The following is a 14406-nucleotide window of genomic DNA, read 5'->3' as shown; positions in this document are numbered from 1 at the left end:
AAACTAGATACAAGTTTATCTCTGAGGGAGGGCACACCTTTGTACGTCATAGTGGGACGATTAGACAGGATAGGTCCAAGATCAAGTGTCTCTGGATAAACCCTGTGCCTTTGTAAAGGCAATTTCAATAGTCCTCTTGTCATACCCTTGTTTAGCAAAATCAATAGCTGCCGATACACAGTGACGGTCAAAACAAACGATATTGCTGCAGTTGCGGCGAAATCGAATGAATTTGCCGTAGGGAATGGATTTTTTGCAGGACGGCGGGTGACAGCTGCTGGCATGGAGGGGCAAACCGGTATTAGTCGACTTCTTGTTAAGAGCCGTATGAATACCTGAGCTATCCAACTTCACAATGACATCCAGGTATACAATCTCAGAATGACTATGGCATTCAGTGAAGTTAAGATTGACCTTGTTGATATTAATACTTTTAACAAAAAGTAGCCAATCGCTTTCAGTGCCCTTCCAAATAATAAAAACATTGTCAATATACCGCCACCAAGACACAATCTGTGTTGGAAATGAAGTTGCAGTTAGATCAGAAAGGAAAGTAGCCTGCCACCACCCCATCGTGAGATTAGCATAAGATGGTGCAAAGGTATTTCCCATGGCAGTCCCCCCTAACTTGCTGAAAGAAGGACCCCTCAAAGAGAAAGACATTGTGTAAACAAAACAGAAGCATATCCAAAATCATAGAACAATGTCCAAAATAATTAAGAGAGCGAGTGTCCAAATAATATTTGCATGCATTAATGCCCACAGTGTGGGCGATAGAAGTGTATATGGAGACCACATCTAGTGTGGCCAAAATCAGACCCTCTTCCCAAGGTATATTTGTGATGTGTTGAAGAAAATCCTTAGTATCCCTCAGGTAGGATGGCAGCACTGATACAAATGGAAAAAGTGTTTCATCAATAAATTGAGCCAGATGTTCTAGTAGTGAGCCACATAGGGTTACAATAGGCCTGCCTGGGGGATACTTAAGAGATTTATGTATTTTGGGAAGAAAATAAATCATGGGTATTGTGTGCAATGTAGGAATGAGAAATTTAATCAGATCTTCCTCCAAGAGATCTTCTTTTGCCCACTTGGTACACAAAGTAGTAAGATCAGCCCTTATTTCTAGAAATGGATCTTTAGAAAGCTTCTTGTAGCACAAACGATCATGTAGCTGTCGATTGGCTTCAGCTACATATTTGCTTCTATCTTGGATGACAATGTTCGAGCCTTTGTTAGCTGGTTTAATGACAATATTCGGCAATTGTTGAAGTTCACTGATAGCCGCACGTTGTTTAGAGGTCAGGTTCTGCTTGGTCATATTAGTTTTCGTACGTAGTTTTCTGAGGTCACTGACACAGAGATCATGGAATGCCTCGATGCAGCCCCCTACTGGGAATTGCGGGTTAAATCTTGACTTGTTTTTCAGTTTGGTACGTATGTCCCAATTAGGATTGATATCAAAGTCAGACAAATCAAAATTGGCAGCGTCAAATTTATCATCATCAAGGCAGGCCAGATCCATGAGTGATGGAATATCAGAAATCAACAGGTCAGTGCCGCGGTATCAGAGGCTTGGCAGTAGTAGAATTGGTGGCAAAAAAACTTCTTTAACTTGATTTTGCGCACAAATTTATCAAAATCGATGCGTGCTTGTACGTAGTCCTAACTTACAGTGGGACAGAAGTTAAGACCAAGAGACAAGAGCGAAGTCTGTGATTTGGTAAGGACATGGGTGGACAGATTAATTATTTGGCAGCAGTTCATAGTATCTGTGACACATTTTGTATCCCAGAGCGCATTAATCTGCCCTGTTGGTGCCCCGTTGGACCGTTTCCCACGACGGCCTCGGCGGATGATCTTCCTGCTTGTGATTTCTGTCCTTTTCCTCTTGTTTTGCCACTGCCTCTTTTTTGGTTTTTCCTGTCCTGGCATAGCAGTCGCATTTCATCTAAAAAATTCAGTTTTGGTGTGGGTTCATCGGTCTCGGATACAGAGATGTCCGACTCTGATGTGACAGCGCCCAAATCGCCAGACTGTGTAGCTGTCGACTGTATAATATTGGTCCTGCGGAGGGAGTCAAACCGTTTGGCAAAAGTGAAGACTCGGCCCATTTCATAATCTATTTTGTCTCTCAAAAACGTCCTATGTTGCCGTGGTTTAATCTCATCTTCATAGGAAATCAAGCCTTCATCAATTTTGATACGTAGTTGTTTGCCTTCCTCTGTGGGAGGGATCTTGATTAATTCCGTCTCTACTTTGGCCAATACCTTAAGTGCCAGCTCCCGATCAAGTTTGGCATATTTGACTAGGATTGTTAAGAACTTGCCGGAACAATCTTTACTCGCTTCACCCCACTCTTGGAGCATCAGTGGGTCTTGATCCTCGAAAGAGGGAGTAGTCATGATGCGTAGACCTCGAGGTATTCTGTGTATATATGTGTATATGTATATATATATATATATATATATATTTGAGGCTTGTGGAATCTGCTTAGATCACATGCTGTGCATAGGCCGACATCTAGTGGAAGCTGCAGAGTATTACTGTTTTTTCGAAAAGGGATGTCAACAGGGCATGCCAGTAATACTATCCCTAGTGTGACGTCCACTGTACCCATAGTCCTTGTCGCGTCAAGGTGCCTTGGATTTTTTTTTTACACCATCGGAGATGGACGCAAAAAAGCAGTTCTCTTTCGGCTTACGCCTTTGATTATTATGATTGATAGTCTTTCTTCCTATGCTTTATTTTCGATCACCGATTTTTGATATCACTTCGTCAACGGTGAAGGAAGACAATCGTCTTAGAAGATTCTTCGACGAATTTGTTCGGACCGGGAGGGCCGCACCAGGCTTCAGCCCATGCAGTAGGGAGATAGAGGGGGAGGACATTTAGAATGTATTTGGCCCATTTCCTACATTACATTCGCCAAGCTGCTATTACACGTTATCATTTCTGCCCAAGTTATAAGAAAATATTCCTGTGGGTCGACAAGCACCTGGTGTGTAACCTCTGCCTCCCACGAGATCATGTTGAGGAGATCTGTCGAGCCTGCAGGCTCTTCAATGTCTTCGTTTTGAAGCACCATAAGACAAAACGCTGGGCCCACCACGCCATGCAAGCTGAGGCCACCATGGACATGGAGGGGACTTTCAGCGATTGCAGTGACACCGCCATTTTGACGGCGAAGGGGAGATGTTAGTTTCCTAAGTCCCCAACCCCACCAGACAGGCCAGCGGCCCTGTTACAGGGACGACCCCGGGCGGCACCAGCGCTCGCACAGCCCCTAATCCTAAACACATACCCAAGGCCCGAGACTGCACGCTCGTCAACTAAGGGCCACACGACTTCTAGTAAGAGGTCCACAAGTTCACTGTCTTCTGGGCATTTAAGGTCCCGTTCACCACATGACAGACCCCAACTGTCGAAAGACATCACAGACGTTGGGAATAAACCCACACTCAAACGTTGGCTGTCGAGGCGTCGGGCCACTCCACTTCTGAGGTTTGACGTTCTTCGTCGAAATCGGTTAAAGCCTCAGTACAGTCGGGTCTAGCCCATTTAGTCAAAACACACATCCGAAGGGACTTATCAAGGGAAGGGAGTCTAAGAAACACTCTTCCAAGACGCCTCATAAACATAAGTCACTTTCCACATCCAAGGATGAGGATTCCCAGCATCACAAAGTTTCTCCACCTCACAAGGGTTCACTTCCTTCTGAAAAAGAGTCCTTACTAGGCCCTATGTCCATTCCGAGCTTAGCAGAATGTACATGTGAAGATATAGACAGGGTCATGAGGAGGATGACCTTTATTGCTAATTATTTTGAGAATAACCCAGCAGCTTTGCAAAGCATGCAAAACACTCCTACTACAGCTGCCTCTGACTCTCAGGCCACTGCAAATGCCCCTACTACTCACTCCCCCTCTTAAGAGGTCTCGCCCAGACACCCTGGAGATTCCATCCCAGGTGGAGCATCCCTAATTTGATCTATGACAGACTATGAGGATGATGCTGTAGATACTTATACAGCACAAGAGGGCACAGAAGAAAACTATGGGGACGAAGAAGCAGATATGTACAATATAGCCTCTCCCATCGGGCTGATTCACCTCTTGACAACCAGCCCCTTCTAAATGACATGCTCATTAAGGCTGCTGAGCACTTCCAAATCAAAACACAAGAGACTCAGCAGGCCAAGGATTTTGTTGAGGATATCCTGGGGGATAAAAAGGCAGTTAATCAGGCTATTCCAATCCTGCAATCCATCCAGAAAAGGATTCAGCCTTCTCTGGAGACACCAAACGCGTGCGGTTAACCCACGCATTGAAAAACTGTTGCCCGGTGCCATCAGACCGCCTCTATATCAGAGGCCAATTTAAGCCAGACTATCTGGCAGTAACAAACTCCAGAAAGAGAGCTGGTACTCAATTAGCTTCCTCTGAGGCACCACCTGACGGGGAAAGCAAACGCCTCTACACCATGGGCAGGAATGTGGCCTCCTCTGTTGCCTTTCAGGCTAGGATAGCTAACACTGCTCTCTTGTCTAGCTACAATTGTCATAAGTGGGAAGAGGTGTCCGCACTTCTATCTTCCCCTAAAGACAGTTTGCCCCAGGTAGCAGCAGAGGGCAGAGCAGCCTCTAGCTGCATCCTAAAAAATAATTTGGACGCCGCTGATAATGCAGGAAGTATTATTTCGAAAGGCACTATTAAGCGCCATGCTGGGCTTCGCCAATCTGGATTCAAGCTGGAGACTCAAGCAACACTGCTAAATATGCCCATTGAGCCCAACGTCCTCTTTGGAAAGGCAGTAGAGGACGCACTGAAGTCTGCAAAAGAAGAGTACGATACACTAAAGTCCTTGGGACAACTTACAGATAAACCCTCTGGCCAAAGAGGGAATAGTAATTTTTGTCGCTTTAGAGGACGAAGTTCCCAGGGGGGTTCAGGGTATGGTCAAAACCAAGGGTCATCCTGGGGTAACAATCCAGGCCAAGCCTCACAGGGTTACCATAGGGGGCAGCGCCGATCTCGTGGCCGGGGGAGGCCCTCCAACTCTAGAAGTGGAGCAACACCTCCAAAACAGTGACTACTCGCTTCAGGTGTCCTCCCATGCCTCTCCAATAGGAGGGCGCATTTCAAACTTCACCCAAGCATGGGAGGGGAATCACCTCCGACAAATGGGTGATATCCACCGTGGCAGACTGGTACTGTGTGGAACTAATCCAGCAACCTCAAGTTCCGGTCTCGGAACAGGGTTAGGGGGTGTACTCCCTGTATTTCGTCGTGAAAAAACCCAATGGCAAATGGAGGCCTATTCTAGATCTTCGGTCACTAAACCAGAATCTGCAACGCCTAAAGTTCAAGATGCTCACACTTCAGGATGTCATCCGCTTGGTGCAACTGGGGGAGTTCCTGGAGTCATTAGATCTGCAAGACTCCTACTTTCACATCCCGATGGAAAAAAAAACACTGCAAGTTAATGCTTTTTGTGGTCGGGGAGGATCATTACTAGTTCCTTGTCCGTCCGTTTGGCCTGAAGTCATCTCACAGGACATTTACGAAGTGTCTGGCTCCGGTGGCTGCCTTCCTCCGCGGGAAAGGCCACCGTGTGTACCCCTACCTGGACCATTGGTTGGTAAGGGGTCTGTCGCCGGAACGTCTCTCATGGCGACCATGGGCCTGTTGCAACGACTGGGATTCGCCATCAACTTTGAAAAATCCTATTTGCTGCCGTCCAGGGAACTGGTGATTCTTGGGCGTAGTTTCTTACCCAGGACAATCTTGTAAAACCTTTGAGCGAAAGAGTGGTGAAGTAGCGGTCCAAAGCTGGTGAGGGGGGCCGTGGTACTGTGGTCTCCGTCCGGAGTTACGCCGTGGCTTTGTGTATTCCGCTCCTTCCAAATTGCGGCCTGTTCATGAGACCAGTGCAGGAATTCCTTGCGGACAGGTGGTCGCAGAGTCGAGGATTATGGTCCGACAAAATGGTCGTTGACGAGGGGTTGGTCGAAACGCTTCGGTGGTGGACTTGCACAGACAATCTCGTACAGATGCTGCCCAGATGGGGGTGGGGGAGCCCACCTTGACAAGTCAAGGTACGGGGCCTATGGTCTCGGGAGGAGACATTGTTGCATATCAATGTGCTCTAGTTGAGAGCGGTACACTGGGCTCTGAAGTCATTTCTCCCTCGCATTCGAGGAGCAGTGCTGAGGGTGTCGACAGACAATACCACCACAATGTTCTATTTGAGGAAGCATTCCCAAGTCCTGTCAATGGAGGCTCAGGAGGTCTGGTATTTGTGTCTGGCTCAAGGGATCCATATTGTAGCTTTTCATCTTCCGGAAGTTCTGAATGTTCAGGCAGACGCACTCAGCAGAGACGGCAGTCAGCTGCACGAGTGGCAGCTGATGACGCAGCAGGTGGCAAGAATCTTCCGAAAATGGGGAGGGGCTCCCCCAATAGACTTGTTCGCCATGATGGAACAGTGTCCGGAGTTTGCCAGCAGAGTGGCTCATCCGCAGTCAATGAGGGACGCGTTCTCATTCCCGTGGACGGGCCTCTTCGCGTATAAATTTCCCCCGTTTCCACTGATTTGGAGAACGATCCAGTGGGTGCGACCGGTGCAGGGTGATTTTGGTAGCTCCGTTCTGGCCCAGGAAGACATGGTTTTCAGATCTCCTTCACCTAGCGGTGGAAGAGCTGTTTCGTCTAGGTGCGGACCAAGGTCTCCTGTCACAGGATGACGGCAGTGTGGCATCACGATCCGGCATCTCTGTCTGGCTGCGTGCCTCCTGACAACTGAGTTCAGTCATCTAGGTATCTCCCAGGAGTGTCGCCGGATCTTGGAGATGGCAAGGGCTCCTTCTACCAATCTATTGTATGGTCATATATGGGTGAGATTCTGTGCCTGGTATGAGGGTCACCCAGAGATACAGCCATTGGAGGTCTCTCTGGGGGGGGCCTGGCGTTATCCATCAAGGTGCATTTGGCGGCAATTTCTAGGTTCACGAGAAGGCGCCATGCTTCTCCACTGTTTAGTGATCGGCTAACCATTTTCTGAAAGGACTGTTTCGGACATTCCCCCCGGAGAAGAGGTTTGCACCGGTGTGAACCCTCAATTTGGTTCTCTCTGCTCTGATGAAGCCTCAGTTTGAACCCATGTAGACTGCTTCCTTGAAGAACCTCTCGTGGAAAGTTGCATTTCTAGGTTGCGATTACCTAGTCCAGACTACTGTCTGAATTGCAGGCACTGGTCATTGACCGGCCTTATCTGAGATTTGAGGGACAAGGTTCTCTTGGCTACTAATCCACACTTTATCCGAAAGGTGCCGTCAGCGTTTCACAAACTTGCTAATGTGTCCACGCCGGCAGAAAAAGCCCTGCAATCTCTGGATGTTAAGAGGATGCTGAAATTTTATCTGAACTGTACTCAAGACTTCCGGCGGTCGAAGCAGCTGTTTGTGGCATTTGGTCCCTCCAACAAGGGACGGTCTATTTCCAAGCAAGGATTTTCCCGTTGGGTCTCGTCTACAATTTCATTTTGTCACGCAAGCCTTTGAGGGGCACTGCGAAGGCCCATTCTACACGTTCCACAGCGTCACTGGCGGCACTATGTTCTGGTATACCGCTCGTGGACAATTGCGAGGTGGCTTCCTGGGCGGTGCTGCATACCTTCATCAGGCACTACTGTGTGGGGCAGCAACATGTGGAAGATGTGCAGTTGGGACGGGCAGTCCTCCAAAGCCTGTTTCAGTAAGGTAGGCACCACAGCTTCGGGGGTTTTCTATTTTACTCTGGCACTTGCTGGGTTTTTGTTCTCATGCATGTTAATGGATGTTATTTGGTTTGCCTGTAATGCACCACCACACATTGGTGATACTGCTATGTAATCTATTTACAGCATGTGAATCCATGAAAGATCCAATGCTAGAGAAGGGAGTAGTTTCATACCTGTAACTCCACTTCTCCATGTTATCTTTCATGGATTCACATGCGCCTGCCGGCCACCCCTGCAGGCAAACCTTGGTTCGAGTTACCTCTAATTTGGAGGTTAAAATCTGAAGGGAAGCCACGGGGGCGGGGCTATTTAGATCAGACGTCCTATTGGTTTAGCCTAAAGCATCCACTAAGAGCATTGACGGGACACTAAAGTGTCGAAGTTTTCAATAGGAAAAACGCTAAGTTGAAGTTACCGAGGTTTCCCAGCCTGACAACGGGAAACGTTCACAGCATGTGAATCCATGAAGGATACCAACGCTTGAGAAATGGTTACAGGTAAGAAACGACTCCCTTCTATGTGTTTCCTGTGTTTCGTTTGACTTTGGAGTCTGACAAACTCCAAAGGCATCATTTTTGCATTGACACACAGCACCTTCAGTGCAGTGGCACAGGGAAGTCTTAGATTTCCCAAAGATTTAAATACCTTCTCTTGGTGAAACTACTGTTTCCAAGATCAGTGTAGTGAAATTGACTTTACTTGCATGTTGTAACTTTCTAGACCCAGCACACACTATCTTACCATAGGATGTTGGAGGGGTTACTTAGTATCCCCTTTGTCTAGTTTCTCATGTAACATTTTTATGTTACTCTTTCTACAATTAATGGCTGGTGTCAGTGGTTTACTTTTTACTACCATTGTGTGTTTTTACCGCCGGCTGTGATCGCAGCTGCAGTAAGGCACCCATGGGTGCCCATTTTGTTAAAATGGCACCGTTTTTTTTTTTTTTTTTTTTTTTTTTTTTTTGCCATTTCGTGTCCGAAAGATCCTTCTTGAGATTTACTGAGCGGCGCGTCAAACCAGATTTGGTCCCTTTGTTCATTTTGCCTTTGGCGGGGTTCACGAGTGAAGCCCACTTCTGGCTCCAGTATGTCTGGCAGGGGCAGGAAGTGAGGGAGGTGCCCGAAACTCCCGGTTCTTAATCCCCTTGGTTACAGGAATGCACCCAAAGGTGATTGGCCGGCTGGCTGTCTGGCAAGGACAGCCATACTGCTGTGTGATTGACAGCTGGGCTCCAATGAATGGGAGAAACTTGCATAAAAGGCGATGCTTTTTGGCTTGGTAGGCAGTCGACCACTGGACGAAGGAATCCGAAGAAGAACTTGGAAGAGACGCCTGCTGCAAATCCTGGACCATTGGTTTGCCCGGTGAAGCCTTGCTGCTGTGCTGAGGCTCCGAATTCGTTTGGACTAGAGAAGCCCTGCAAGTACCATTTCTCCACCTGGGGTTGTTGGGACCACTCAACTCCAAAGTGAACTCGTTTGGACATCCCCTCGGAGCTGGCTGTACTTCCTCTGCTGCTGGAACCGAAGTGCCCGGGAGAGGAACACCAAATCAAATGGATCGCTTTTAAATCGGACCCGAGCACCAGGAAGATTCTCCGGACTTCCTTGAAGCAGGACTGACCAAGCCTGAGCCACCTTAACAGAGTGCTGGACCCCAGATGAGAGGAAAGTCTGAAGTTGTATCCGAGAACTGCAGTGTTGCTATTTGGTGTCAGACGCGAGGAGCTGAAACTGCGAATGCCGCTGAATTGTAGTTTGCCCATTGCTGCTGCTGACCTTCCAGTTGCAGTGCAGGAGTCTCCAGGCGCCCTCCCTCTTGTCCCCAAGACTGAAGCCCAGGATCTGCAGAGCTGTACAGGAACAGAAGCCAGCTGGAACCATTTCTTCTAACCAAAGGTACTGTAAACCTAAGAGGACTTACCTCTTGTTGTGTAGCCTTACTTGCTCTCAGTTGAGACTTGTCTTTGTTGCCCTTAGAGTTGCTTACAGCTTTGCCCCTCACAAGCCTCCAGGCTTGTGGCCCTTCAAGTGAATCTTATTTCTACAAACTTTTCTAAAAACATTGTGCAAGACTTACTTACCTGCAAAGATGATCTTCAGCTCCCCTAGACGTTGTTCAACTAACCCAGGCTGTCAAGGCTCCATGCAAGACTCTTCTTGCCTCTGACTCCTCCTTTACCTTTCCCCCAGGAAAGGGTTAAAAATGACTTGACATTGAAAGGTTTAAAAAGTACTTACCTGTTTATGAATTATTTGTTAACCTTTGTTTTATCCCCCAATCTAACTGTTGCACCAAACTCAGTAGTGCTCTAAATGTACCAGTGATAAATCAATGTCCACAGTGTCATAGCTGTTTGTCACCTGAGGGTGTAGGAAGTGTCTGTGTGCCATCCCCAATGGGCATCATCTGATTTAGAGAAACTAAGAGTGTTTTGAAGTATATTATAATTGTTGCATGTTTTGCTCCCTTCTGAAGAAGGCTTGTATAACTGACTGTAAAATAAATTAATTATTGTTTAATCAAGAAAACTCGAGTGTAAGTGTTCATTTGAATACCTGTCACTGTGAAACGCTGTTACAACCCTACCGCTCACATTGACCCCTCTTGAGATAAGCCTGGTTGCCCAGCCACACTACCAACCTGTGTAGTACAGACTTGTACCAACGGTTGGGATCCTATTGCCAGGATGTCAAGGTTGCTGTCTTCCAAAGGATACTGCATGCAGTCTTGCCTAACACCACAGAAATAACTGTGACTATTCTTTCCCTCGCTTGCACCACGACTTCTGTTGTGCCTGTATAAGCGATTGAGCAGGCCGCCCTGGTACATGGACCGTGACCAAACCATGTTGTTGCTCCCTGTCCTCCTGACCTGTCTGAGGGATGCCTGAAATGTGTGTGAATCCCTTCCATATATCGTACCTCCCCTCGTCCTGTAAGGATCATATAAAGGGGGTCTTCCTCCTTGGCACTTGTGCCCCTGCGGATACCAGCCCGCTTGCCCCTTGCATCCCTGTGGCTATTGACCACGAAGAGGGTAGCTCTGCCATGAGCGCCTCTTCCTGAACCTCCACCACTCCTGCCCCTATGAATGTTCTTAATACTGGTGAAGAATTAGAGTATATCCTCTGGTTTGTCGCAGTCATGATCCTCATTTTCCTCAGTCGTATGTGGCTCAATCGATTCCTCTTTCTCCACTATCTCTGGGCACAATCAGACCCCATCTGTTCCCCTTGTACCTCTTAATTTGATTTCCCCCCTTAATCAGTCATTTATTTCACTCGGTCCTCTATTTCTCCTGTCACACTTTCTAGCTGTAGCCTCTTCCAGCCATGTAGCAAATACTCTCCACTGTACTCTGATATGTTGGTCCCGTCTGCTTCTAGAGCCCTTCTCAGAGCTCCCAATTCATCCAAATTAAATGTCCTTTCAAGAGTACATCTGTTGGGTCGATTCAAATAATGCCATGAGTCTAAATAGTCAAACTGCTAAACCTATGTAATGAGTGGGCTACCCCTTTGGGGGTTCCTCTGCCCGGTTAGTGTCGTTGGCCCATTTTCCTTCCCCCCTAACTAAATTTGTATGCACCCGTTACCCATGCGCTCCTGCTAAGTTTTTACTTTCCTGAGAGGAAAGGGTTTATGTTGAACAACCAGAGGCTCAGCAGAGTGGTCCTGACATGGATAAGTACTCACTCCTCTCGTTCACCTTTGCCTATTTAATTATGGGCTTTACCGTGATTTTCTTTTTTCACCCAACCTATAGCCAAATGCTACACCAGTCAATCCCTTATCCTTGATATTTCACCAAATTAATTTTTGGATAAAAGAGACAAAACCACGTTAAAACCAGCAAAGCCAACCAACACTATGTATCCTCCCCAAAATGCCCATGCCATTTTTGCATAACCCTTAAAAAGTCTCCCCCTGTGTTGTCCATTCCCAGGTCCCAATTGGGACCCTCCTTCCCCCTGCATGCACTCACCAGCCCAAATATCCTCCTTCGGAAGCCCCCTATGGTGATTTGTAAGTGGGTTGTAAGTGGGTCTCCTACCTTATCATCTTAAGCGCTCTTGGGGGTGTTTGGACTGCGGTCCTCAGGAACCGGAGGTCTGCAGTGTTGCGCGACAGAATCTGAGTCTTTGTCCCCATCTATTAACATAAAAAAATCAAACCATAGTCTGGACAAAGCAAGGCATTTATTCAGAGTTTGCAAACTGAATAAACGGACAGCAACCGCCACCCAATGTAACCCAACTGGCCTTCCCCTTAAATCCCTGCATGGTCTGGCCCCTTTCATTATGCGTCACTTCTGCTCGACCTTTCCAACCCCCATAACTTCACAATTACTCCTATTGTTTATCACTTTAGTCTGCCCTCAGTTTCTATCAGGCTCCCTTTCATCACGTTGTTTTCTTCCAGGTCGGTCGCTCTGGTTCAACAATATCCGGCATCCACCACCCCTGACGTGTTTCTTGAAAACAATAAAAACCCATTGTCTAGTCCAAACTGGCCAGATTGAAGATGGAGGACCACGTGGCCTTCACCCAGTACCCCCGAAAGCTCCTAATAGTGCTGTCTCAGCAGTCCTTCTGCGCATGCTTGGGCAAGGGCAAGTAGTACAAAAGCCAATAGTTGGGTTTTCCCCTTTCCAGTTTCTGCTAGGATTGAAAGAAAAATAAACGCTCAGGCTTTGTTCACACGGCAAATGATGCTTCAGATAGTACCCCAGATTCTTCCCATATTTTCTTTTACCTTCCTACACCTTCATTGCCATCATGCACCATTATGACGAATGTCTCCACAAATCATACTCCGACCCCCAGGTAGATCTCAGTTTGAATCAATTGGGCTAGTTTATGTATTTTAACTGGTTATGATTTATTCCATTGACTATCCTTCTGGGCACATAGGTGGGTTTTGTACAGGCACAGCATGTCGCCCTTTTAACACATCTATCCCCCTGAACTTATATGTTTTATGATAATTCATGTTTGATAATTGTATGGGCAAGAAAATTGATATAAATAAAACCAAATATGAACAAGTTAGACTGCACACTTTTGTTGACAATTATATTTTTTTAGCTTAAAAGAAGTTTTGATCTTCTATACATTGGCCTTCGGTAATGTTATTGTAATGTTCCGCCTTTTGTAATGTTCGGTGAGCCATACAATTTATATATCCCATATACTTAAATCAGGTGGTGTCCAAATATATTGAAGATCCTGTGCTGTTTGACCGCGAAGATGTGGGGTTGGTGAAATTTGACATTCGATACATAGTGCTATTACGGTCCGTCAAGCCACTGAAGCTGTATGTGTATGATGTCTTCTGGCTGCGATTCTCAAACAGGTAGTATTTCTGCAGAACCATGCCTTAATATGGCACAGTTGATTGTGCTTTATTTATCTGAACTTACAGCTTGTGCTCCATTCTCCCTTTTATCTCTTGTAGGCCGTTTGCGCTCAATGATCTGGACGACTACGAGAAGCATTTTACGGTTATGAATTATGCTCAGAACGTGGAACTGAAACAGGTGAGCAAAAAGAATTGTAACTAACAAGTAATGTATTATGCAAAACTATTCATAGCATCCTTCAGACGGTGAATGTAGTTGTAACCACTAGGCTGCGGGCAGGCTTTGCTGATACGGGTCCACTAGCCTGAGTCATGGTGTGCATCAGTGAAGTGAGATCCCCCTTCATGGCTTGGGGCAGTTATTGGCCAGGCTCCCACTCAGCCCCCCGCCCAATCCCACCCTCCCCCTGACCTCCCCAGCCGTTGCGGGAAGCTGGAGAAGCCGGCGAGGGACCGAAGTGGCAGGAAGGCAGCTGAGTGGGAGAGTTGGCTGAAGGTGAGAGTTAATGAAGTTGAGGATGTGGGTCTGCCTAGGAGAAGGAAAAAAAGGTGCTGGGAGGGGCAGTGGGTAGGAGGTGGCATTGGAACCCGGGAAGGAACCCTGGCTTACAGTCTGTGTATGCTCATGTTCCTAGCCTCCTTATTGGCTGGCGCTATTCCCCTCTCCCCATTTCAGAGTGCTAATTGAAGAAAAAAGTTTCATTGGAAAATATTTCTCACTATGCTTTTTTGGGCCGGACGTGCATGTTTGTTTGAATCTCATCAATAGGCAAGACCATGTTGGGTTATTTAAAATGGAGATCTCCATGAGCGACAAAGCAACATCCGATACCAGAAGAGTATATTAAGTTGTATTGGAAGGATTTTGCCAACTATTTCTGCACTTTTTCAAACACATGAGACTCAACATCAAAATTAAATATAGATTTTGTGATCCCAGTGCGATGGCAAATTGTACACAGTTGTGTATCTTATTTGATGTTTTCCTACCCCATTTTACTGGTACAACATACATTTATTTACCTGGAATTATAATATTGTCTCTGTGCGGTTTCCTTTCCAATGTAAGTGAGCTAGTGTATGAAATACTGTAACATTGTAACTATGTGCATATATATTTTGAATACCTGGTTTGAAATCTGAATTTCTTGTTAGGTTCACTTCAATGAATTTATTCCCTTGTTTGAGAAGCAATATCCAGAACATCCTTGGAAAGGAATACAGGTATGTTGATTTAGGTCAAACCGACACACATTCTACAT

General features: G+C 46.5%; 1 protein-coding gene across 1 annotated transcript in view; it reads left to right on the top strand.

The window, feature by feature from the left end:
• Positions 1-14406, top strand: part of TTLL12 (tubulin tyrosine ligase like 12) — a 498173-nt gene that overhangs the window by 423087 nt on the left and 60680 nt on the right. Inside the window, exons 10-12 of the mRNA XM_069628126.1 lie at positions 12987-13138; positions 13241-13322; positions 14300-14368. Of these exons, the coding sequence (XP_069484227.1) occupies positions 12987-13138; positions 13241-13322; positions 14300-14368 (303 nt within the window). The remainder of the gene's footprint in view (positions 1-12986; positions 13139-13240; positions 13323-14299; positions 14369-14406) is intronic.

The sequence above is a fragment of the Ambystoma mexicanum genome, chromosome 12, assembly GCF_040938575.1.
Source record: "Ambystoma mexicanum isolate Mex_15411 chromosome 12, UKY_AmexF1_1, whole genome shotgun sequence".
NCBI classification, from domain to species: domain Eukaryota; kingdom Metazoa; phylum Chordata; class Amphibia; order Caudata; family Ambystomatidae; genus Ambystoma; species Ambystoma mexicanum.
Note: the sequence above shows the minus strand (reverse complement) of the source record. Positions and strands in the feature narration are given on the sequence as shown.